The sequence below is a fragment of the Fistularia commersonii genome, chromosome 24, assembly GCF_037954325.1.
Source record: "Fistularia commersonii isolate RoL2024-O1a breed Wild chromosome 24, RoL_Fcom_v1.0, whole genome shotgun sequence".
NCBI lineage: Eukaryota > Metazoa > Chordata > Actinopteri > Syngnathiformes > Fistulariidae > Fistularia > Fistularia commersonii.
The window spans coordinates 11,373,963-11,400,142 of NC_141307.1; the positions used below are offsets into that span (position 1 = coordinate 11,373,963).

General features: G+C 47.5%; 2 protein-coding genes and 1 pseudogene across 5 annotated transcripts; 2 read left to right on the plus strand and 1 right to left on the minus strand.

Annotated features, from left to right (window-relative positions):
• The first annotated feature begins 1,951 nt into the window (after nt 1–1,951).
• Nucleotides 1,952–21,307, plus strand: LOC147220524 (cyclic AMP-responsive element-binding protein 5-like). Of its 4 annotated transcripts, none has more exons than XM_086171771.1 (11): nt 1,952–2,019; nt 4,144–4,210; nt 4,365–4,458; nt 6,459–6,568; nt 6,740–6,972; nt 12,086–12,212; nt 12,572–12,643; nt 15,791–16,177; nt 17,232–17,522; nt 17,599–17,707; nt 17,829–20,452. In XM_086171771.1, exons 2-11 carry the CDS (start codon nt 4,157–4,159, stop codon nt 18,047–18,049), a joined length of 1,698 nt encoding a protein of 565 aa, XP_086027897.1. In that variant the 5' UTR covers nt 1,952–2,019; nt 4,144–4,156; the 3' UTR covers nt 18,050–20,452. The 4 variants fall into 4 exon arrangements, with proteins under 4 accessions (XP_086027897.1, XP_086027898.1, XP_086027899.1 ...); XM_086171772.1 differs by lacking the exon at nt 1,952–2,019 and adding an exon at nt 2,106–2,126; XM_086171773.1 differs by lacking the exons at nt 1,952–2,019; nt 17,829–20,452 and adding an exon at nt 20,590–21,307.
• On the plus strand, nt 16,212–16,272 carry LOC147220525 (U6 spliceosomal RNA; annotated as a pseudogene).
• A 1,233-nt stretch (nt 21,308–22,540) lies between the features above and the next one.
• Nucleotides 22,541–25,139, minus strand: tril (TLR4 interactor with leucine-rich repeats). The gene has a single exon (XM_086171659.1). It carries the CDS (start codon nt 24,936–24,938, stop codon nt 22,854–22,856), a length of 2,085 nt encoding a protein of 694 aa, XP_086027785.1. The 5' UTR covers nt 24,939–25,139; the 3' UTR covers nt 22,541–22,853.
• Nucleotides 25,140–26,180: the final 1,041 nt, after the last annotated feature.

Consider the following 26,180-nt stretch of genomic DNA (forward strand, 5'->3'; position numbering starts at 1 on the left):
ACTTCATCACTGAACACAGATGTTCTCTCCGGCACACGAGCACACTCGTTGCACACATCAGATGTGTGTGACGGTGACGTTGTTCCCAATGCCGTTACGGAAACTTGGACGAGGTGGCACGTGTTGTGAAAGGCAAAGGGGGAGAGAGTTTGAGAGGAGTTTGGAGGTTGCGGTGGATGACATCACCCGTGCTGAGGTCTGTGGGTGGCGCACGATGTTACAGTTTGGCATAGAATTCCAGCATGGATGTTATGATTGTCAGCATACTTCTCTCTCCGACACAACCTCAGTGTGCCTGAGGAATCAGAGGGCGGAGTCAGCTGCCGATGGAACCGACGCATTACATAACGGCTGTAACTTTTATGCATGACACTTCATGAAAAGATGACATGTCCGTTCTGACAGAAATGCCACAGGAGGATTTAGGTCAGAAAAAAGACATGACCTTTGACCTTTAAAGCAATATCTCAGTGTCACCGAGATGTTCTCTAAAGCTCCCAGTTAGCGTCCGGGCTGTTAACAGGGCCGATTGGGGGAGATGATGCAAGATAGTAAAAGCTGGTACGGCCACGAGTATTGTTTCCTTTAGGACCAAAGTCTTTGTCGGCCGTTGTCGTATATCGTACAAACTTCGTACAAACTCCGCTCCTCTCGGTCTGTCGCTCCACTGGGGCATCGACACGTGCTGCATAACATTCCCTATCTCCGCTGAAAACAGAACTCTGATTCACAACCACATGGGGGAAGAGCTCAAAACACAAAGTGACATCATCACAATTTCCTGTTTCTTTCCGTTGCCACGGCTACAAGAATTTGCATACTTCAGACCATTGGTGGATGATGAGTCAGTAGGGTTTGGTCCCAATTCACATTTCTACCACAACAAACCCATATCCTTTAGCTGTGCTTCAGCCTGGCGGGAGCACCGGAAAGCTTGACCAAACAAGGCAAAGGTTTTAATATTAATAAATGGCAGAGTTCAGAGGAGCTCTCATAGTAAGTCTGTACACTTATTTAATTTAAGCAATCAATGATTTTCCTCTATAGATTTCAACTCCATGGAAGTATTTAAACAAAAGGTCTAAACTTCTAAGCTTCTCGCACAAAACCGACCATGTAGAAATAAACCGGTGGACACATCCTATAAAATCACACAATCTGAATACGTATGATTTTAATGACTTAACAACCAGTCAGACATGAAGATGACAAGGATTGCCAGTTTTTTAATTCATGAAAATGTTTTTTTTTTCTCTGACAACAGCCTAATTGTTTCCGACATGACCATTTTATTAGGAGATGAATATTGTGATGATGATCGTCATCACAACATTAATAAAAGCAAGCTGTCAGAGTGGATGGACACTTGTGTACATTGATACGTGATGGACAAGCAATTCTAACCCTTTCCATAGGTTTCCTATACAAAAGTTCATTTTCAAAAAACAGGGAAAAAAAGACAAAAAAAGGGCTTTTCGTCTGTTCCTGTAAATGAACTCTCCTCCTCAAGCCTATGTGCGTGTTTTTTTTTTTTTTTTTTGGTTCCCTTTTCTTGCCAGTAAACATCTAACCCGGCGCGCATCATCGCTTCCAGCGAAAGTTTCTGAAAAAGTCGGGGACTATTACTCATCCCGACGCCGGGACACCCCGTTCGCGGCGTCCGAGCAGCTCCACCGGCGTCTCCCGCTCCCACCCACCGGTTTCCTCCGTCTCCCCGTCACGTTGCCGTCGGTGTGCCTCAAACTTTATCCGCCGGCCCACGCTTAACATGCGGTTCCAACCCCCCCCAGGTCCCGCCGGTCCGTCTCTCCACCGCCGGCCGGCGTCTTAGCCCCGCCCCTAACCACGCCCCTAACCACGCCCCCAGCCCCTCTCACTCCGGACCGCAATGATTTAGAAGTTCAGGAATCCCACGTGACGTCACCGGGCGGTGATGTAATGCTTCTGTAAATAGATCGTATTGTAATCTCGCCTCAGTCCAACGTGGTTCCTCTCGCCGCTCGTCCTTCTCCGCCGAAGGTAAGCTGCCGCAAACTCACCTCCATTCACAAAACTTGATACTCCGCGCCGCGACCGCTGCTTCTTTTCCCCCCCGAAGGACGTCCCCCGGTGTCCCGAAGAAGTCGGTAACTTGTTTTTTTTTTTTTTTTTTTTTTGGTTTGTTTGTTTCTTAACTTCTCTCCGCTGGGCGGGCGGGCATCTAGCGTGAGAGTCTATTTGTGTGTGTGTGTGTGTGTGTGTGTGTGTGTGTGTATGTGTGTGTGTGTGTGTGTGTGTGTGTGTCCTTCATACGGCACCGTAAATCAACCTGTTCCGCTCATAAACAAAACCGGCGCAGCTGTACGGAGGGACGCCGTCACACACACACACACACACACACACACACACACATATACACACACACACACACACACACACACACACAGCTGCGACTCAGCTCCCAAACTACAAACTACTTTACACTTCGACTGAACTCCACAGCGACGAGCGCGACTTCGATTTCTAACACCGTTTTATAATACTACTAACAATAATAACAATAATAATACTTCTTATTGTTGTTGTTGTTGTTGTTGTTGTTGTTGTTGTTTTAAAAGTTGCCTCCTAAAAGTGAAGTGTGCCTCTGCAGAGCAGTAATAGTAATTTATCCCCCCCCAACACCCGCAGAAACGCGTTGCCCGATTTTGCGTGAGGATTTTTGTGAATTAAAAGTGACGTCACTCCGCGCTGACGTAATCACCGTGACAGGAGGTTTTTGCCGGAAATGTGCTGAGTCTGCTCACTGGCAAGACGAAGCGAGGAAGAGATGCATTCTACAGTAAAGTTTTATGGCTACGTATCTATTTATCTATCCATCCTCGCCTGCAACGGACACTTGTGCACGCTTGTGTGCTCCTTTTGCTTTTGTAACTCACCAGCTCACGTACACAAACATCTATGAAGTCACTTCTACTTGCCAGAGGTTGGAATCGGGGGCCGGGGCAGGTTCAAACCTGTCAAGGGGAGGAGGCCCCGGCTGTGCCGCCTTCCTCTCCTCCGCCCCCCCCAGTCGTTCCCACTTTCCCCCATTAATTGTGTCCCTTCTTCTTCTTCTTCCTCTTCTCCAGCCCTTTCCATTCACCTCTCCATCATCACCTCAATGTCAGGCCTTCTCAACCCTCTCGTCCTCCCTCACACACTCGCTCCTCTATTCAACTCACACTCACGCAAACTTTCAGTATTTGTTTACCCGTTGGGACACGGGAGATGGTTTTGATTACCGAATGTGTAAAAAACCTAAACCTAAACTACATGTGTGGAAAATGACAGCCCGGCCACAGCAGCTTTTCGCATAAGTTTGAGTTTTATCCATCGCCGGCTCAATATCTCCGCTCAAGAGCTGGGTCACACCTGGGTCAGCATGCAAATGAATCAATTACCATGCTTTATCCTGTGTTGGCTATTTTTGTCCACGTGTAAGACGATATTTTGTATTGCAGTAATATTATTAACCCCCACGCCATATTTGGAATTGCACGTTTGAGCTTGCATTTATCCATATTATCAGTAAGGGCTAACAAACGTTTTTTTAAAAAGTGCAACCTTATGGAAAAAAGGACTATCTGAAATGGTGTCTGTCGCGCTCCCGCTGCCACTTAAGGGTTCATTTTGCTCATCCATTCTGTAGTTCTCCCCATTAAACCCCACTTCAACAATAAACGCATGAGCAATGTCGCTGTCGTTATTAAATACAAAATGGATGTAACACACTGCTGCTTTTTATGGAGGTAGATATTACTGAAATATTGCTTACCTGTATTTTTCTCTATGGAAAGTAATCATCGCAAGTGGTGTAAGTTGAGGTCTTACACCACTTGTGCTGCCTTTTAGTGAAATAATAACAAACAAACCAGAAACAAAACACAGCATATTGGGTGAGGAGAAATGAATAAGACAATGCTATAGAAAGTCAACCTTGCCTAAAGATAAATCATTACATTACATTACATTGCATTTGGCAGACGCTTTTATCCAAAGCGACTTACAATAGAGGACATAGGGACTGCAAATACACTTGCATTTGCAATCAATATAATTTTTGAACAAAACGCAATATATCCATGCCGTCATACTGAACCCTGTGTTCTGATTCTGTTTGTGCAGGTTTGTGAATGACATGAATGACAAACAGGACAGGCCGTATATGTGCGAGGCCCCGGGCTGCTCTCAGGTCAGTCCATCAAAAAGCAAAATATTTCCACGGGTGAATTTATTGTTCTTATGGAAAGATTTATAACGGAATATACGTGACTGTACGCGGCTCCGAATTGCGTGTTATGTACGTCTGAACGCAACGCTTGATATTCTCCCCCGATGTTCTGCAGCGCTTCCAGTTGGAGGAGCACCTGATTATTCACCGACACAAACACAACATGACCCTCAGGTTTCCTGCCATCAAGACAGACACGGCTTTCACAGGTGAGGGAGTTCGGACGGTGGCAGCTCAACGCGGCGCTTCCGCTAATCGGAGGTTTCGGCAGCTGTCCGTCTGTCTACGTGCACGAGGGGGCGGAGGGGAGAAAAAAGATGACGGCACGTTATACAGTACGAAATCAGATAAGCTCGCCGGTGGCTTCTTCGTTCATTCTGTTTTGTGAAACAGAGCGGCTCGTGTTGCAACATGAAGCGTACACGCCGTGAGATCAGACCAAACATGCTGATACCGGCGTTGAGCGAAGAGACACTTTGATTCAAACACACGGGGAGAGGATTTCCTTTCCTGAGATAGTCTGTTGGCAAAACAAAGATCATCTCGTCAAGGTCAAGAGTTGACGGGTAGATTGTTTTATTTATCGCTGCAGGAGAAACCGTGCACTTTCAATACGCTTCCATCATATGAAATTGTTTTGTTATTGTCACTTGTGTGTTGAGAAAAAGTCTGCTGTTTTTGTTTGTACCTTTGCAAAACCTTGCCGATTTTGTCCTTTCCTGTCCACACAACGTGAAAAAGACGATGTCCGTATTGCTCCTTCATGTCATTTACTCCAGGATTGATTGCAGTAAAAACGTCTTACCCGAAAAGCATGCGAACCGTTGGAAAATGTTTCGGATTAAATCTTTGGGTGAAGTTCTGCTTCATATCCGAATAGTTAAATGAGCTTCCTGTGTTTAAAAAAAAAAAAAAAAAAAATTTAATCATGCCGGGACACAGCCCGATGTTTTCGATGCTTTCTGTGAAAAAGAAATAACAATTCGATTCAAAAGTGCTCCAACAAAAAAAAAAAAAAAAAAAATGCAGTTCCACCCTTTTGTGCATTGCCTGTAACAGCAGATTAGCAATGCTGCGGTTCCTTTTTTTCCACTGAGACGTTAAAAATGAAAAGTAACAGAGATTGGCAGTTATATTCAATTTAATTCAAATGGCTTTATTGCCATTACGTAACGCCGCGTATTGCCAAAACGAGCATTAAGATATTCAAAAAGCTAAAACACGAATCGCATGGGCTTCTATAGTGAAAAAAATATAAAAATGTGTGTGAGTGGTGGTCGCTGAGTCTCGGTTTACAGCACGCAGATACGTATGTATAATATATGTGTGTGTGTGTGTGTGTGCGTGGATATAACATTTACACTTTTAAAATTTTAACATTTGGTCCGGACCTCAGCGGTGAGCCAGATTTGTCCGCGTCTCCCTTTTCAACTGCAGCAAGACTCGAAGACTGCGCTTGCAGGACTTTGTCACAAGGTTCTTTTTATATCCGTCACCAAGCTCCAAAAATACGCTTTGGTCCGTCCGTCGCTGTTAGTCTGAAGGCTGACGCGCTCAGATTCGGGGCGATCGGCCATCACACACCCCGAGTTTTGTCAAGAAAACAGCTTTGTAGGGTCAGGGGGGGGTCAGGCAAGAGATGATTTGCTGTGATGACCCCCGGAGGGAGCGGCTCAAAAAGAAGAGACTTTTATTTTCCAGATAAAAACAAACTATCCTGGTTCTTCTTTACTCATGACCTCTCCGGGTGTAAATGCTGTAGCATTTCTGGGAAAGGCTGCATTGTTTTTTTATTTATTTTGATGAAAGCTATGCAGATCAGCTCTGGTCGGGATTACGCTACAGAACTTTATTCTCCTCGCCGTGCCGAGTTGATAACTTTGTCACGTGACATTGTACTGCATCCCAGCCAGCCTGATGCGGGAAAGACAAGAGAAGCGCTTCTCTTTGCATTAAAATCCATCAGACGAGAGGGCGGAGAAATAAGATAAGATAAGATAAGATAAGAACAACTTTATTAATCCCGAAGGAAATTGTTGTGCCAGAGTTACAGAAAATATAACAGTCATAAATAATAAAAAGAAAAGGCAGAATTAGAAATAAAAATAAACAATAAACTATAAAGTGTCTCAGTGAAACTATAAAGTGTCTTAGTAATAATCTCTGCTCCGGCGTCTTTGTTTTGACGCTGTCACGTCACGCTCCGCAGACCAGACGCCGACGCCGACCCGCTTTCTGCAGAACTGCGAAGAAGTGGGCCTCTTCAAGGAGATCGAGGAGGAGTTCCTGCAGGCGCAAGAAGAGGAAAAGAGCAAGCAGGTATGCTTCCCGAGGGAATCGGAACGAAAAAGTCCGCACGGCAGACACGGCAAGTTCTCAAAAACGCAAACCACCAAAACAAATAAATATCTGCACACATGCTCATATAATGCATGAATATATACAACATGGATCTTTTTACAATTCCTCCCCCCTCAACTCTTCCTGCAGACACTTTCCCACAACGGGCCATCATGTATGAACCAGCTCAAACCGCCGCTTCAGCTGCAGCACCCGAACGCCCAACCGACTCTGCACCATCCCCAGACCCACCCGCTGCAGCACCCGCAGCCCCACGGGCCCCTGATCGGCCCCAGCTGCAGCCTGGCTGCCCAGCAAACCCTCTCCTCCTCCCAGTCCGGCTCCGTCATCACGCAGGCTCCGTCGGCTCTCTCGCATTCGGGGTGGGTTAGCGTGCACACACACACACATACATACGCACACACCTGATCCTTACTTTTCAACAGACACCCTTAACCTTGCTAACAAGCACGTCGAGTGTAATTAACAATCTGAGCTTTTTCGACACGTAACCTCGTCGCTTCCAAAGGGTCCTAAGTACCGTATTTTTAGTCGCACTTAAATAAATATACTGCTCAAAAAAATAAAGGGAACACTTAAACAACCCGATGTAACTCCAAGTCAATCACACTTCTGTGAAATCAAACTGTCCACTTAGGAAGCAACACTGATTCATTTTGTCTTGTTTTAGGGACATTACATCAAAATTGGATCAGTCTGTAATGTGTTGTTCCATTTTAAATTTGAATGTGACTCCAAAGCCAGACCTCCATGGGTTAATACCTTTGATTTTCATTTAAAATTTTTGTGTGATTTTGTTGTCAGCGCATTCAACTATGTAAAGAACAAAGTATTTAATAAGAATATTTCATTCATTCAGATCTATAATGTGTTATTTTAGTGTTCCCGTTATTTTTTTGGAGCAGCGTATATGTGAACATATATAGGTTGGACTTGTCTATAAGCCGCAGGTGTCCACATTATAACATGAGATATTTACACGGTAACATTTTTTTGTACTTTTATTTAAATACATATCAGTTACATCCACAAAAACGTACTGGAAATTATTTTTTCCACTCAGTTCCTGTAACAAGGCTGATGAAAAAGCTTGAAAATAAGTAACACAAGGAAAACTGCATCCATCCATCCATTTTTAATCCCCGCTTTGTCCTCCTCGAGCTGATCGCTATCTCAGTCTTCCACCTGCGCACTAAAACTACCGAAGTCGTCTTCTTCGGTGTCGGAATTGAACGGCCTCGGAATTTCACGGTCATTTCATCGGTCCGATGTGACGAGGATAAATGTTTTGGTGGCATGAAGCTCATTGGCCCAAACAATTCCATAAATAAGCCGTATCACTGTTTAAGTTTTCAAAAAATAGCATGGAAATTACGGTAAAAAAAAAGGAGGCAAAAACATGAAAACATTTTTGCGATTTCCCATCCGGCTTCAGTTCTGGCACCGAAATGCATTTAGGGCTCCTCCGAAAACCGCTCTTAGCCGCCCCGTAAACTGTATTTACGGCCCCGGGGCCCGCTTGTATTCGCCACCTGCCGTAATCCACAATCCACAGGGACACGAAATACCAAAACATAATAAGTGAGACATAACCTGCCTCGTCCAGAGGCTGCAGGAATACAGGCTCTGTGCACGAATCTTCAAAAAAAAAACCACAGCGGTGTTTTTATAGCAGCTAAAGACGTGGCGGCGTGACCATGGCGGCATAACTATTTTACACGGGAACGACCTGATGCGTTTTAATTGCATTCCATACGGTCAGCCCCGAACGATCTTATTCGGTTAATTATTGATGGGAGTCGGATAAAATGGCCGATCCGAGGGACATCGTACACCTTGCTAAGACGTTGCGCGTAGAAAGGGGCGGCTTTCAGGAAGTCTTTCATTGTTTCTACCTCATATCATATCTGGCGCGCTCCTCTCCGTACGCAAAAATTAGAAATCTGCAGGACGGAACAAACGCTGCATTTTTTCCGATACGATCGCCCCGTGTTTCAGACCAGGCTGGTTTAAACTAAACATGCGAATACTCAGGATACGAACAATATGAAGAATGTTCGTACCCATCTTAGAATAAAAGGCTATCCGCAGTCGCCCTCCTGTTTAAAGTGCTATTTAGCAATTTAGATCATTTTTATGAACCTCCTGGAGGTCAACATAAACGCCGTCTCCCGTCGAAACGATTTTCCTTCACGAAACCTGCCGAGTTTTTTTTGCAGCACGTAAATTGTAGTATTTGAAACACTGCTACGCTAATACAGTTTGATTGTTTTCCATGAAAAGGCAGGCGTGTCTACGTGATACGCTCAGAAATAAAGGAAATAAATAAGAAAATAAAATGCCCTTTTTTCAAAATTGAGCAACGGTGCGGCCGGCCGGCGTCTCCCTCCATCTGCGGAGCTGCGGTTCTTCGTTATCGCACAGGCAGATTTAGAAGATTTAGTTTCTTTCATCTGACCCGGTCGCAGCTGCATGGCCCCCCCGACATCTCCAAATGAGAAACGGTTAAAACTCTGCAGACGTGCGATCGTTAAAAACGTCTGATTGGAAAAAGCCGGCGCGGCCTTTGATAACGTCGGTCCGAAACGACACCGAGCGTGCCACCGGATGGGTGGAAAAAAAAAAGGGCTCTGTTATGGTTATGTGTCCATGAAATTCACAGACGGTATTTGTTTTGGCAAGAAAAAAAATGTGTCCAGCTGAGAAGTTCGGAATTCAACTTAATCACAAATTCCACCGCTTTTTAAAATGGACACATAAAAGTTTTTATTCGGTAAACATCTTAAAATGTCAAAGAATGGAGTTCTAAAATGTCCGTGCAAGTTTATTTTCTATTAATATCAGAAGCTATGTTTGTTTTTATGAAACTCTTCAGAATTCGGTAAAAGTACATTTAAAACAGAACGCAACGGCGTTTTCCTCTCACATACACGCTGACAGGCGGCGCCTGGCGGTGCAGCAAGAAGGTCAAAGGTTGGATTGGTTCTCCGCTTCCTCCCTCATGGTCCAAAAACACGCGAGAAACCCCCCCGAGAGTGGATTGTTTTAAGTGTGAATATTAGCGTGTCTCCATACAGCTACTCGCTGTTAAATTAACACTTAGAATTATTTTGACTGGCGTGCCACATTTCTTATTTAATTTTTATGCACGGGCCAACCAGGTGAACAAAATTAAAATTGTAATTTAAAAATTTCAATTTTTTGACATTTTAATTCAATTTTAAAATCATTAATAATAATATAAATGTACCCCCGAACCGACATTATTTTGGAAGAAAAATTAAAGGAAAAAAAAAATGAAAAGGAAAGAATTAGTTTCTAGATATAATATTTATTGAAAATACTTGTTAAAATATTCAAAGAAAATACTTCGGCGGGCCGGATAATAATGCAAAACGGGCCGGATTTGGCCCGCGGGCCGTAAAATGCCCAAGTCTGACTTAGATCATTCACTAATTTCAGTCGTATTAAATTCACGCTCCGCTCTTATCGGAAGATTAAGAATGAGAATAAGAACAACTTTATTCATCCCCGAAGGAGATTGTCGTGCTTGAGTTTCAAGTAAAACATAACAAACTAATTGTATAAACAGTCAAAAAAAAAAAAAGATTGGAAACGAGCTCCCCTCGACCCGCGGACGCTCAAAGCCTCGTGGAACCTCTGCATCCGATTAGACGAGTCGGGGGAGCCAAGAGTCGGCCCGTGACGTAAAAAGCTCCGAACATCCGTCCAGGACCAGACAAGACACGGCGGGGCAGGACGGCAGGAAGCGGATCGCGGCGCGGTAAATTTCTGCCAGCTGAATCCAGACTGCGTGACAGCGAAACCAGCGAAATTTCGCTAAACGAACCGCGGACCGGGCGCCCGACTCCCCCCCCCCCCACCCCTCCCGTGTTTACCATCGGTCTCCATAGCGACGGCGGTCCCTCCGAGACCCTGGCCGTTGGCCCGGCGGAGCCGCTGCGGTCACATTATGAAAAGCCGCGTTGATTCCCCCCGTGTACTTTTCTGTACGTTGTGTATTTCACATGCCGCAAGATTCAGCTGTGACATCATTCGCTATGACCTCAGCGCCGCCGCCGAGGCCCACGTGGTACGACTGGCCGCTCGCCAGAACGGTTAGGTCAGCACATGGTTCCCGGGGTCCACCTCCCCCCACCCGCTGCCATTCCTTCGCTTCCCTCCTCCCTCACAAGCTGTCAGTTTTTTTCCACATCTCCGCTTTCCTTCGCTTTGTCATCCAACCCGATGATAGCATAATATCAATATAGTCACATTTTAACTAAACGTCGGCCCGGACGGAGGACACCGGGTGACAGCGACGCTGTTTTTTAAAAAAATTTTTTTTTTTTTAACATCTTTTTCCAGAGGGAAAAGATCCCTGGATCGGGTGTAAGTTTACAAAAAAAAAAAATTCATGAAGCCAACTTGTGATGTTAGTGAGGTAAAACTCACACGACAGTATACCCTTGTTTTTTACGTTCCAAAAAGAACCCGTGATAGGCAAAATCCGTGAAGTAGAAACCTTTATTATTTTTTTTTTACAATTATTATACAATTAAATACTCTATTATACATCGCTGCTGTCGTCCTCATCTTTTTTTCTTCCTTCTTTATGGAACAAACTGAAGATTCATTAATTCCGTCATGCCGACCTACAGCCGCATAGCTTTTAGCTTCCCTTAGCATGTCCAGAAGTTTAACTTTATCTGCGATAGATAGCATCTTCCGCTGCCTTTTGGGCCCTTTTGTCGGTCCGGAGCGTTTTGTCAACATTATGGTTTTTAGAGAAACTGCAAGAGAATTTGCACGTACGTCATGTAAATTTGGCGAGCTGTTTTACGTACGTGTACGTATTAAACTGCAACGGTATGGACGCACAGGTAGAGAAGAAGCGGAGTGACTTTTTCAGCCAATCAGAATGCAGAACACAATGCACCATGCAAATCCAGGAAGTAGCGAAACCATGAAAAGTGAAAAGATCACTGTATAGGAGAAAATCAGCAAGAGAAGGGAGTGACGGGGGATTTACAGGTGAAATGTAAGATATGAAACTCAACCTTTATCAGGTTAAATTAATTAAAGTCAATTTAAAAAGGCGTTTACGGTAAAAGACAACGGAAGACGTAAGGATTCCGGCGCCCCATGGAGGTCGGGGGTCGAATATCACCCGCAATCTTTTCTTTTCCTCTCGCGTGACCTAAAGGGGTCGCTTTCATTAACGTGAAACGGCATTTCGCGAAGAGGAACCACCCGAGATAAGAAACGCAGCCGCTTTGAGTCGAGTCGAGTCCTCGGCGGCCGTCCTCTGCCGTGTCCTTCCCGCGTTCCTCGACTCCATCTGCCGCTAAGACCCGGATTTAAGCGTTCCAACGTGCCCCTCGCATTCAAACCGAGCGGCTTAGTGAAACTTTATCTGTGGACGTCCCTCAGCCTTGACCCCTCCCCTGCCTTTGTCTTTTCGGCTGACCACAGGCCCGTCCCGGGGTCGCTCTCCTCCCTCCTCCACATGCGGAACAGACACCGACAACCGCTGCCGGCCTCCTTGCCGGGCACCCTGCCAGACCCCGCCATGCAAGGGGCATCTGCTCAGCACATGCCTGTAAGTACGGCAGTCCGGTGTGTATGCATGTGTGTGTGTGTTGGGGGGGGGGGGGGGTCATGCTACGGCATCAAACAAATGCATTTGCGGTCATACACACATGCATTACACAACAAGCATCATCACTAATACATGCGGGGATAGTGGCCAAAGTGGTCAAGATTCTCGGGGGAAATATTTATGTGCGACAGGAGAAATCACTTCTCTCCCCGAGGATGAATTAATGAGGAGTGTCGAACCCCAGATGGATTTGACCTTGCGGGGAACCCCCTCCCCCCCCATCCTGGGTGTGCGTGTCAGTTTTTCCCCTTGTCACGATTTGAAAGGATATTTCTGTGTGACTTTTCTCTCGGCCTCAGATGGAGAAGCAGATGTCCTGCGTAATGGGTTTACCAGGCCCGGCGCACAACCCCGCCTGCTCCTCCCCCCAGGTACCCGCCCATCGCTTCCACCGAGGCTCCGCGTCCACCTTTACGTCGCTTCCCCTTCCATTTTGCCAAGGAAATCCTTTGAGAAATCGCTTTTGAGAACCCTCTTATCCGGCCGTTTTTCGCTTTACAAATGTACGTTGTCATTTTAATTCGGGTCGAGACGCTCTGGAGTTTGCTTTCTCCGAAGCGATCCTGGTTTGTTTTCTTCCCAGCGACTCCACCTCGAAGCATCGGCTGGTCTCCTTTTACATTCTGATACCTTCACGCTCTCGGTCCTCCCTCGAATGAGAACCGTTTCTGCAAAATAAAAAAAAGTCGTCTGAAAGCAATGCCACCTGAACCTGAAATAAGACCCCCGAGGCACTTTGAATTGCATTTCATGAAATTAAGATTTATTCAAATGTATAGATATCAAAAAATGTTTTATACTAAGGCTTTGCTGCCTATCACAGCTGTCGTTTGGCACTCTCTTTATCTTATCTTATCTTATCTTATCTTATCTTATCTTATCTTATCTTATCTGTTGTGCGGCAACTTTGCCACCATTGACGTGTGTTTGTGTGTTTACTTGTTTGTGTGTGTGTGTGTGTGTGTCTGTGTGTGTGTGTGTGTGTGTGTTGAATCCGGTGTAAAGCATTATAAAAGTACAAGGTGTGAAAGTGCGATACAAGTGGAAACCATTTAGCTTAGCTTAGCTTTGCTTAGCTAAGCTCATCTTATCTCATCTTATCTTATCTGTTGTGCGACAACTCTTCCACCATTGACCTGTGTTTGTGTGTTTACCTGTGTGTGTGTGTGTGTGTGTTTGCTTGTGTGTGTGTGTTTACTTGTGTGTGTGTGTGTGTTTGCTTGTGTGTCTGTGTGTGTGTGTGTGTGTGTGAAATCCGGTGTAAAGCGTTTTAAAACTACAAGGTGTGAAAGCGCGATACAAGTGGAAACCATTTAGCTTAGCTTTGCTTAGCTTAGCTCATCTCATCCTAGCTAGTTGGGCTAATCAAGTCAAAATATATCCATCAAAATAACAAGAAATTGGTTATAATTAATAGTTTATTCTTCAACTTCATCTTGAATGATCATTCTCTTCAGAATACTGCAGTTACTATGAAATACTTCATTTTATTACCATTCAGAAGATACTTTCTGCCAATTTTTTCACTTTTTATAGCATCGGTGCAGTGTGTACATTGGCATTGGTGCTCTCGCTTAGGTAATCTCAAACTCAGACACACACACACACACACACACACACACAGAGAGGACCTCACAGCCGACATGCTCTCCATGGCTTCAGGGTTGTTTTATTTTCCACGTGTGAACATGCTCTTGATCTCTCCCCTTTTGAATTTTACATCTCCTTTTTCCCGCCGCGTGCATTATGAATGGTTGAAAATATGTGTGCGCTATCAAAGTCGGCTTCGGAGAGAAAACTGTGAAATCATCTGGCGTCCGCACACACAGAAATATGGACATACACTCACTCTGTCCGTGTGTGTGTCCCTCTCTCACTTTCAAGCGGGTTATGATTTAACCCTTGTATTGTCTTGTGGGTCAAAAGTGACCCACTATCATGTTTAGCTGTAGCAAAAACACCTTAACCTATTTTTTTTCCAACTTGAAATTTTATGACTTTTCCTAAAGAGACCCCATAATTAGAAAAAGTGATACTTCTTTTTTGTTTACGTTTCCATAAGCGGCTGTACACCACGAGGGTGCAAAGATTGTCTTATGGGTCATTTTTGAAAGTAAACACAATGTTAAGATCGCACGAGGGTTAATGAAAAGTGGTTTCTAGTTCCACAAGCACTACGGTCATGCAGGTTCAGCTCCACCTATTTCTAAACACACACACACACACAAAGTGAATTCTCCGTTCTCATTGTAATTTAGGGCCCTCTGGGTAGAGCTTCTGTGAAAAGTGTATCAAAATATCTCGGTTGTGCGGAAACTTAAGTGGATGTCAGCTCAAGTGGAAAGTGAGCGTCTGACAAGTGTTTCATGCACAGCTCTGATCCTTCATTCACTGATCCCGGCAGACAGAAATATCAACGCGGTGTGTCATCGTGGGCCGAGGAGATCCATGATGTAATCGCAGGCCCCCGGTGTTCGGGGTGTTTCTATGTAGTAAACAGAGCCGGAGGGGTGGTGCCGGGGGGTTTGCAAGCCCGTTCCGACCGGCTGTACGTGCGTGTTTGACTGGCAGCCCGGCTGGCTGGTAAAGCTGGCACGGACCGCTCGATGAGCTCACCCTTGGCAGCGGTTAAATGTGTTCCCTTTTTTCGTCTCTGAATGGCTGAAGGGGGCGGAGGGAGGGAGGAGGGGGAGGGAAAAAAAAAACCTCAGCTTATTCTCTTAAAGAAATATTGTGTAACAGAGAGCAGATAGGAATATTGCCAGGTTGATGTCATGCTCCAAACACGAATGGAGGAGAAAGGTGAGACAGGGGTTTAATTTAACTCGTGCTTAGTTTGACGATATGCCGGAATGACAAAGTGTGAGGTTAGGGTGAAGCCATCACGAGGGCGCGTTATGCCCCCTTATCTCGTCTACAGGTGCCGGACAATAACGGAGTTCGGGGATCCATACAATGTTTGGATATTTTTCAAATGAACGTGATGCAGGGGCGGGCAAACTACGGCCCGCGGGCCACATCTGGCCCGTTGGTCTTTTTAGTCCGGCCCGCCAAAGATCAGTACAGCATTCATACTTGATGTCAATGATTGGATCGATGAATGCGGGAGCTCAAACAGGAGATTATTTCATTTTTGGAGCTACTTGAGAATTTTCCTGAGCTGAATGACAAAGATTGGCTTTGTGATTTAGCCTTTACCGTGGACATACCGACACAAGGATGAGCTGGACGTGAAGCTACAAGGGAAATACCGCTTTGAGCGTGTGTCAGAGCCTTCGAAACCAAGCTGGTTTTATTTACAAAGCAAATGTCGGACGAGTCTGATATGAACTGTAAACAAATGCCTTTTTTTTAATTTTCTCATGGTGACCCGGCCCGTCTGTTAAATTTTAAAAGTCAATGCGGCCCCCGAGCCAAAAAAAAGTTTGCCCGCCCCTGACGTAATGGGACGGACGGTTTGTTCTGCTTCCCGATTAGCTTTTAACCGGACTTCGGGACGCCTTCATCTCCCCCCGCAGAGATCCAAACAGATGATGAGCCACCACTACCAGCACCACCACCAAGGAATGGTCACCGTCAATAACCCTGTCACCACCATGGGCCACATGATGGAGATGATGTCACAGCCCTCCCAAGCGCCTCCGCTCCAACACCATCACCACCCCCATCATCACCATCAACATCACCAACATCAACAGCAGCAGCAGCAGCAGCATCCTCCACAGCTCCAGGCGCCGCCTCTGACGTACCCTCTGCGACGCCAAGACCCTCCTCCCCAGCACTCCCACGGCCACCCGTTCCCGCCGCAGTCGAGAAGCGCGCCGCTCGCCCAGGCCCACCAGTCCCCGCCTTCACATCTGCACCAGGGCTCGCCGCCGGCCGCTCAGCTCTCCGCCCCGGCACAGGTATGATGTTTGCTCGCCGGCGCATAATTAGCATAAAGATTAGCATGGCCCTGCGCAAGGATGACACGCAAATTCGTGAAGCGTTCCTTTTTTTTTTTTTTTTTTTCAATCTTTGTAGTTCCTCCTTTCTACTATTATCTATTACTGTTATGTTTTTTTTTTTTTTTTACTTGAAACTCTGGCACAACAATTTCCTTCGGAAATGAATAAAGTTGTTCTCATCTCATCTCATAAGTGAAAAAAAAAACCACACACGCGTCCGAAAGCGACAAATAGATTGAAAGAGTTGATAAAGTGGTTCCAACTGCCTCGTGGAGATTAAATCACGGTCCGCTTTCAGTCACCAAACTCCTGGTGGGTCCACAAATCCCTTCTCAGACAACTCCTCCATCTGGAGTACGGGTGTCATCCTAGATATGTCTTTCCAATCCCATAATAATATCACCCGGTCCGCCTATTTCCATCCATGCAATTGCCATACACTCCCCCTTCTTTCTTATCAATAGGAATCAATGACTCCACCCACAAATGGCACATATTTTCATTATTATAAACACAAATATATACTGCTCAAAAAAATAAAGGGAACACTTGAACAACACAATGTAACTCCAAGTCAATCCCACTTGTGTGAAATCATAGTGTCCACTCAGGAAGCAACACAGGTTCATTTGGACTTGTTTTAAGGACATTACATCAAAGTTGGATCAGCCTGGAGTTTGTTTTTACACTTTAATTTGGAGTGTGATTCCTAATCCAGACCTCCATGGGTTGATACAATTGATTTGCATTGATCATTTTGGTGTGATTTTGTTGTCAGCACATTCAACTGTGTAAAGAGCAAAGTATTTCACAAGAATATTTCATTCATTTACATCTAGGATGTGTTTTTTAAGTGTTCCCTTTCTTTTTTTTGAGCAGTGTATGTATCACCATAGGTTAGGGAATGGATTCCTGTTGTAGAGTTTAAATATTTGAAGCTAAAACAATATCATGTTATCGCATTGGAAAAACACCTTTCCAGATATGTCTGCGTTATCTTTTCCTTTCATAGGTGTCACCGGTGGCGCAGCAAATGCAGCCCACCCAGGCGCTGCACCCACAGCACGCTGTGCAGGCAGGGAATGGCGGCGGCGGCGGCGGCGGCGGCGGCGGCTGTGGCGGCAGCGGGGGGAGCGGCAACCGCCGCAGGCGGACGACGGAACAGGACCCGGACGAACGCCGGCAGAAGTTCCTGGAGCGGAACCGGGCCGCCGCCACCCGCTGCCGGCAGAAGAGGAAACTGTGGGTGTCGTCGCTGGAGAAGAAAGCCGAGGAGCTGACGCACACCAACCTGCAGCTACAGGTGGGAGGCGGTACGTTTGCACCGTAGCGTAGCACGCGCAAGAACGCAGCACGCTCATTTTTCTGTGTTTTCCCAGAACGAGGTGACGTCGTTGCGGTCGGAGGTGGGTCAACTCAAACAGATTCTGCTCACCCACAAGGACTGTCCCGTGACTGCCCGGCAGAGGGAGGCACAGGGGTACCCCAGTGAGTAGAACCCCGCACCCCACTTTTGAACTGCTTCCGTCACCAAGGGTGAATTTGGCATTCCTCGTACGTGCATATGAGGGAAAATGCCGACGTAACCCCTCTCCCCGCCCCTCCGCAGAGGTCAAAACAAAGCACTTAAGGATTTGCACTACACGAGTTCGGGGCGAACGTTACCATGGTTGCGATTCGGCGTCGTCGTTTCGCGATTCGCCCCGACCGGCGCTTCGATTTTGTGCCCGCCGTCCGCCGGGCGTGGAGCCGAACCGGCCGAAGAGGAGCGGCGGTGTCATTTCCCTTCGGAGAGACGTTCGGGCGGCTGTTCGAGCCGCTGACGCCTGAAAAAAGTCAAATATCTCACCCGTTAGAAGTCCAATACGGGCCTGTATGTCGCTCAACACGCACAAACCTGTCGGTTCCTTTAACGAGTGAATCATTTCATGTTCCACCTCGACAGGCCCGCCAGGACCACGGGTGAAAATCTTCTTCTCGATCACCTGTCTCCATCCTACCATCTCCTCTCACACCACCTAACTTCCACGTCCTCTTCCGCCCCACTCATACGTCTCCTCTCTGGTCGTCCTCCAGGCCTCTGCCTGGCAGCTCCAACCTCAGCGTCCCTCAATCCTGGGGTGGGCAAACTTTTTGGCTCAGGGGCCGCATTGTTTTTTAAAATTTGACAGACGGGCCGGGTCACCACAAGATACGATACATATAAAAAATTTCAAAAAAAAAAAACGCAGTCGTTTACAGTAGATATCGGACTCGTCCGACATTTGTCTGACCATTGTCTGACATTTGCTTTGAAAATAAAAGCCACTCGGTATTGAAGGCTCTGACGAAGGCTCTGACGTTTGTTTGCGTTTTTTTTTCCCCTTGTAGTTTCACATCCAGCTCATTCATGTGTGTCGGTATGTCCGCAGTAAAGGCTAAATCACGAAGCTAATCTGTGCCTTCCAAGCTCGGGAAAATTCTCAAGTAGCTCCGAAAATGAAATAATCTCCTGTTTGAGCTCCAATCATTCAACCGTTCACATCAAGTATAAATTCTGTACCGATTTTCGGCGGGCCGGATTTAAAAGAGCAACGGGCCAGATGTGGCCCGCGGGCCGTAGTTTGCCCACCTATACATGTCCAAACCATTTCAGTCTTTCGCCTCCTCCTTCTTTTTATCACCCCTGACACATTTCTCCAGCCGTTCCAACCTTTCTTCTCCGCATTCTCCTGTTTCTCCTGAACCCCGAGGTCCTTCGCATTCAGACGAGCGAGAATCTTCACAGACTAGTTTATATTTTACTCACCAAACATCAACGCATACCCCGACTCTCATTCTCCCTTTAAACATACACTGCTCAAAAAAATAAAGGGAACACTTTAAAAACACATCCTAGATCTAAATGACTGAAATATTCTTATGAAATACTTTGCTCTTTACACAGTTGAATGCGCTGACAACAAAATCACACCAAAATGATCGATGGAAATCAATTGTATCAACCCATGGAGGTCTGGATTAGGAATCACACTCAAAATTAAAGTGTAAAAACAAACTCCAGGCTGATCCAACTTTGATGTAATGTCCTTAAAACAAGTCCAAATGAATCTGTGTTGCTTCCTGAGTGGACACTATGATTTCACACAAGTGTGATTGACTTGGAGTTACATTGTGTTGTTCAAGTGTTCCCTTTATTTTTTTGAGCAGTATATTTGGGTCACGTTCATTTATCAAATCACGTCTCGACCCGGCGTGTCCCTCGCTTTGCACAAAAGCCGTACGTCGGGCGATCTCCGGTCGCAGAGGAGTTCGTAGATGTGTTAATGACCTGACGGAAAAAAAAAACGAAAAAGAAACTGCACCTTGCGGCATCGAATGAAACGGTTGCGATGTATAAAGCAGTGTTTCCCAACCTTTTTTGAGCCACGGCACATATTTTACATTAGACAAATCACACGGCGCACCACCAAATAAATAGGTCAAAAATGTTTTTTAACGAATTAGAATGAAACCGTCGTCTCAATTTACTTAGCGTGAAATCTAATATATCTAATATCTGTAGATTCGTCAAGTTGCAATGCAAATTTCCCACTGATGTGCAACTTTTCCAGAACACTTTTTTTCAATGTCTGAAGACATGTCATCAATGTGTCTGAAAACGGTATTATTTGAGAGAACTGGCTTTTTCTTTATCAACGCCAGAGCCGAGCATTTCTTCTACAACGATTTTGCCGGCAGGTAGTATTAATGTTTTGCTCCGGTGTGCGGCTGTTTGGATTTAGAGACGAGTTCAGCAACTTTATAGCAGCTTTCACTGCTTTCACACTCGTCTCGGTAGTTTTCAACAACGCTGCCTGTTTGTTTACGCAGATACAAGTACTTTTTATTTTAAAAATGTATCACGCAAAGCGTCACTAATCACTCTGATACACAGATGCACGGGTTAATTCACTACCCGTTGCCATGGAATGGACACGCTGCCCACATAGACATAGGAAGACACATTATTTGCGTTGGATAAATCATTTTCGGACCAATCGGGTGAAAGTGGGCATTTTTCCACGGCACACAAATGTGCCGCGGCACAGCGGTTGGGAAACACTGGTATAAAGTATGAAGCTTCAGAGAACAAAGAGGGATTTAATATTGCAATGTGTTTTATTCTTATACTGTGTTTCTATTGCCTTTGAATCTGTATGTACAGTAATCCATTTTCAAAATAAAAGAGATATTTTCTTTAATCAGAACTGTAGAGGCTTTTTTTTTTTTTTTTTTTAATTCACTTGTCTCACATGAAAACACACCCGAGGAGCCGACGCCCCCCCCCCCCCCCCCCCCCCAATCCGGCGGCGTTGTCGACTTTGATTGACAGCTGTCTCTGTGTCCAGCTGCAGGGGTGCAGGGTCCAGGAGGAAGTCCCACCCCTGTAGATCCTGGACCTCGAGCGCAGGCCGTGCAACACAACAGCGTCTCCACATCCACGAGCGCCAGAGGCGACGCACGTGGCACAGCCCACAACCGGGACGCCAAGTAGAGGACACACTGATGACTGAATCCTGTAAAGAAGGAATATGTTTCTATAGCGACGACACATAACCGGATCCGAAGCTATCGTGCACGGAAGGAGAGCGCTGAACCGAATGGCCGATATGGCACATCTTGCCTGGTGTCAAGATAAAAAAAAAAATCACCGTAACTTGTGTTTTTTTTTTTTTTTTTTTTTTTAAAAAAGACATTTTACAAAAGCCCGATGAGATCGTCACGGCTACATGGAAACTGGATCCCGCCGCTGCGTATTGCACTACATTTGAACAGAGCAGAAACTTTGGTTTCTGCGCGAAACCAAAGGCCGTCTCCACGGAGACTCGCGATTCAGACGGTAAAAACATGCCACCTCTTGCCTCCGAAAGCCATTTCAAAGGGGAACACACCGTACCTCCTGGAAGCGACTGTGTTACACGACTGCTATAACGCACTAAAATAATAATAAACTGCATTTCAATCCCCGCAGTTTCACTCGATTTGCACTCGAACTGCCCTTTTTGTACCCTAAAGGTGTCGACAATCTGTGTGTCTAACACGACAATAAATGCTCCTCTTCTAGAACCCCCCCTCTTGTGATCTTTCTCTGAGATTTCAAAAAATGTCCGTGGCAAAGAGTTATCTCTTAGACTGTAAGACTTTAACTTAGATAACGGAGAACTGGGCATGGCCGCCCGATGCGTTGATCGTAATCTACCAGTGGATCGCAAAGGTAGTGTGGGTAGATCGCATGGTATTATAAAATAGATATTAGCCTATCATCTATCCTCTATGAAATATGTCGCTTTGTTCAGGGGTCCCCAGATCCCGGTCCCTCCACTGGTACCGGTCCGCAAAGAAAATCTTGGTGAAAAATGTAGTTTTTTCCATTAGACCCTCTTTGAAAAAGGAGTGTTTCCGCCTTTGCCTTATTACGATTGCCTGATATAAAGATTAAATACTGTGAACTGACAAAAGTGTTTATAATTTGTACCCCAGCGCCTCAAAATGGTCCGTGGAAACATTTTCAAGCATAAAACTGGTTCCTGGTCCAAAAAGGTCGGGGATCGCTGAGTTCATCGACATACGGGACAGCCAGTCTGACCTCTGACCTTTTCTGACACATGGGTCACCGCGCACGCGCATACAAAGGTGCTAAGTGCCACAAAACTCTAGCGAGCTAGCGAGTTATCCTCCAATTTATTTCTTTTAAACTTCAGAAAGGGTATTAAAGTGAGAGGGGCAGCTGGACCAAGTTAGAATCCCAAAACTCAACACCTCCATGGCGAGTGGGAGGAGAACTTTTTTTTTTTGCTGTCATTTTAGTTGTGCGTTTGCCTCGTTTGCAGAGTAAAGTTATGACAAAATATGTAGAGTTGGATTGTGCAATATGGGTTCATGCAATTATGCAATGATGACATATATTGTCCATATAAAGACCTCGTAATATATTCATTGATATATATGTTTTGCATTTTTATAGTAAGTAGATCATTTTATAGGTAGAAAAGTGTGTGCACCCCCGGCAGGTGTGATGACATCCCATGATGTGATGCTGTTTGCACGCCGGTGTGGTCTGGAGTGCCACCTAGTGACAGGATCTTTCACGATGGCGTGCAGGGGCCGCTGAGGAAACCTGCTTCCTTTAGAAAGAGGAGGCAACCATCTTTTGCTTTTTGAAATGATCCGCTTCATTTTCTGCTCCTCTTCCTCCAAAGTACCAAACATCATGACAAGCGAATTGGATATTACGGTACAAATTGTGCTTTTACGTAACTAATGGACCTTTCTGTGATAAGCACTGTAAAAAAACAGCCATTCTTATGTTTGTTTTTTTTAATAGAGGTTAATATTTTTAATAGAAAAGACAAACGCGTCACATTGGTCGGGATTTTTACTTGTTGCCACGCGGCGAAAATACGATACAGAATTGCATATTAAAAAAATACAAGGTGTTAAACCAAAGGAAATGACACTATGACGTCTACTAGCACCATCGTTGAAATCGGCGATTTTTTTTTTTTTTTTCCGCGCGCGTGAGCTAACGCTCAAGAACACACGAGACAGAAAACGGCTAAAAAGGGAATTAAAAAAAAAAAAAAAAATGGACGTTAGAAATATTTGGAAAGTTCTACTCGGAGAATCGGGTCATGTCGCGCGCGCAGCTGCTGTCCTGAAACGGGAACTCAATGAGGTCTCCTTCTTCCAGGGGCGCCAGGCGGGCCGGGCGGCTGCTCTGGTAGCGGGTGAAGTCGGCGGACGCGGACGCCGCGGGACGGAAAGGCCTCCTGGTGGAGTACATGTGCCGCACGTGCACGGCCGACTTCCTCCTCTGCAGCCTCTTCTTCAGGTAGCGCCCGAGCCAGACAGCGCCGACGATAAGCACCAGGACGGCGTTCCCGACCAGCGCCGCCGTCGTCATCAGTTGAAGGTCAGAGGTCACCAGAGGGGACGTTTCGGTCAGGGTGACCAATCCGGCGCAGTGGTCGCGGGGCGCGACTTGACAAACGGATCCGCCGACGACTCCCTCCACGCACGCGACGTAGGTGGTGTCCGGGCGGAGCTCCCGGAGGGTCACGGAGCGAGAGGAACCGTGCGCGTAGACGTAGCGCGGGAAACGATCCGACGTGTCGAAGCGGTCGTAGAGGATCCGGTAGCGCACGTCGACCGGGTCGTGATCCGCGGCGCTCCAGCGGACGGCGCCGGTGCTGGACGTGACCTGACCCGCGGAGACGTTGCCGATGAAGCGCCGGTTGAACACGCAAGGATCCGTAATCGAGATTTCCTCGCGGTCCGACCGCAGGAGACCGAAGCGTTCTCCGGGTGGAATCTGAGGAGCGTTCGTCAGGGGTTTCTCCTGATCTTCGCCCGCCACGACCGTCCTGGCCGTCAACTTTGACCCCCGCTTCCCTTTGGCGCCCTGCGACCCGGATCTGAGGGCTTCCTCCCTCGCCGGAGGGGATCCGCCCACCGCCTCCATCCCTCCCTGATCCCCCTGGATCCCTTCCTCCTCGTGACCCTCTCTCTTCCTTTTCTCAACTCCGTCCGAGCCCGCCGTCGCCGCCGGCCCCCCTCCCCGGCCCTCGCACGTGCCGGTCCGGTTCCCGGGGGGCTTCAGCTCCGCCGTGGCCACCTGGTCCAGATATCTACCCCTCAGCCACGCCGGATGGTGGCATCGCACCGACACGGTGGAGGTTTTACCCCGCGAGCGCGCCGCCGCCATCCACCGCCGCAGCTCCTCCAGGCGGCAATCGCATGTCCAGTCGTTGCCGTGGAGATCCAAGTCTTGGAGGAAGCTGTTGAGGGCCAGAGTGGCCCCGGGCAGCGTCAGCGTGGTGAGAAGGTTGCTCTTCAGCTTCAGCACCCTGAGGCCTTTCAGCGCTGCAAAGGCCAAGGGGTGCACGTTGGAGATCCGGTTCCGGCTGAAGTCCAGCTCCTCCACGCGCTCCAGGGGGTCGAGGAGACCGGCGGGGATCTCCTCCAGCCGGTTCCCGTCGACGAAGAGCTCCCTGAGGGCGGAGAGCCCCTCCAGCGCGCCGCCATCCAGACGGGAAATCCGGTTGTCGCTGAGGGAGAGGGTGGACAACCTCCGCAGATCCCGGAAAACGCCGCCGCCGACGCGCCGGATGCGGTTGCGCGACAGCAGCAACGCGTTCAGCGCGCCGAGGCGGGAGAAAGCGGACTCCCGCAAGGCGCCGATCGCGTTGCCGTCCAACCGCAGCTTCACCAGGCGATCCAGGTCGGCGAACACCCCCGGTGCGATGTCCGTTATCCGGTTGTGGTCGCCGTAGAACACGGTCAGCCTCCTCAGCGGCTGCAGGGTGCCGGCGTGGACGCGCGACAAGCGGTTGTGGCCCAAATACAGCTCCTCCAGCTTGGAGAGCTTCTCGAAGGCCCTCGGATGCACGCCGCGGATCTGGTTGTACTGCAGGTTCAGCCGCACCAGGTCGCCGCAGTTGCGGAAGTCGAGCGCGGAAAGGTTCCCGATCCGGTTCCCGCCGAGGGCGAAGACGCGCGTCGCGTCGGGCGCCCTCGGCACGGCGCGCAGCCCGCGGTTTGCGCAAAGGAGTTGCGGGGGTTGCGTCTGGCACTCGCATCCGGCGGGACAGGCGGCGCACAGCGGGACCAGACCCCCGAGGACCAGCAGGAGGAGGCCCATCCTCGCCGCCGGACGCGCCGGCGTCCATCGGCGGCGCGCCGGGGTCCGTCGGCGCATCCGCCCGGTGCGCCCCGCTCGCTCAGGCGAGGCGCCGCGCCTCCTCTCCGCCGCCGGGCGCCGCCTCTTTCATAACCCGCTGCTGCGGAGGCTGCGTTTCCACGACACCCGGTTCACTTTCACGGGGGATAATAGTCGTAACCTCGCCGTCCGGGGAGAAAGGGCTCGCCTCCGCAACATCCGCGTCCACCGCCGCCCCCTCCGCCCCCCACCCGTGGTCATCTGATGCACATTACGACGAGTTTTTTTTTTCCACGCAGATGGGAGGGAGGGCTTTTCGAGAGATCTGGATCGGATCAGCGGTGCGGATGGGGAGATTTCGTTCCCACGCACAGACAACACCGTCCTTTCGTGTACGAATTTAGCAGAAGGCATAAAAAAAGTGCATGCAAAGAATAACTGATGCGACACCAAGGAATTACATCACATAGAACTACATTCATTATCTTGCAAATAAGGTGCGCGCACACACACACACACACACACATACACACACACACTCACACGAACATTTGTAGGTGAGGAATTCCTACCATGACCTGTCAAAGGTGTTTGACTTTGACACACATTTACACAACTGAGTTGGAGCGCTTTGCTGCTCCATATATATATATTTTATGTATACATATATTACATTACATTACATTACATTTGGCAGACGCTTTTATCCAAAGCGACTTACAATAGAGGACATAAGGACTGCAAATAACACTTATAACACTATATATATATTTGCACAGGCAGCCGTTCACTGATGTGATTGTTTCCAGAGCTAAGCTAACGGATGACCGCCCGTCCCTCCTCGCCGCCATCGAGCCAAAAACTCTAAACACTCCCCGATTGGCCTCATTCTCATGCATATCTCTTGGTAGACATCATGACTACAATGTGTGTGTGTGTGTGTGTGTGTGTGTAGAAGGTGGGGGGTGGGGGGGGGAGAGACAAGGCGAAATACAGCCCTTTGGGAAGGCCCCTCTTTCTGGGAGGTCATTTCCTGTCTGGTGATTTCTCTATATAGAATTTCTCCCACTGCTTTTTCAAATCTCTATCACGCCAAGTCTCTGAGGAACAAGCGCGCTGGGAAAAAACGCCGGTCTTGGACCATAACCTCCCCCCCCCCCCCCCCGGAGCATTACCCGGTTGTCTGGTCCGTGTCAGAGCCAAACACACCGAGGATTCCAACAGCCGTAAATTTAGCTTTTAAACGTCTGAAATGACTTGGAAGTGCAGTAACCGTCGGGG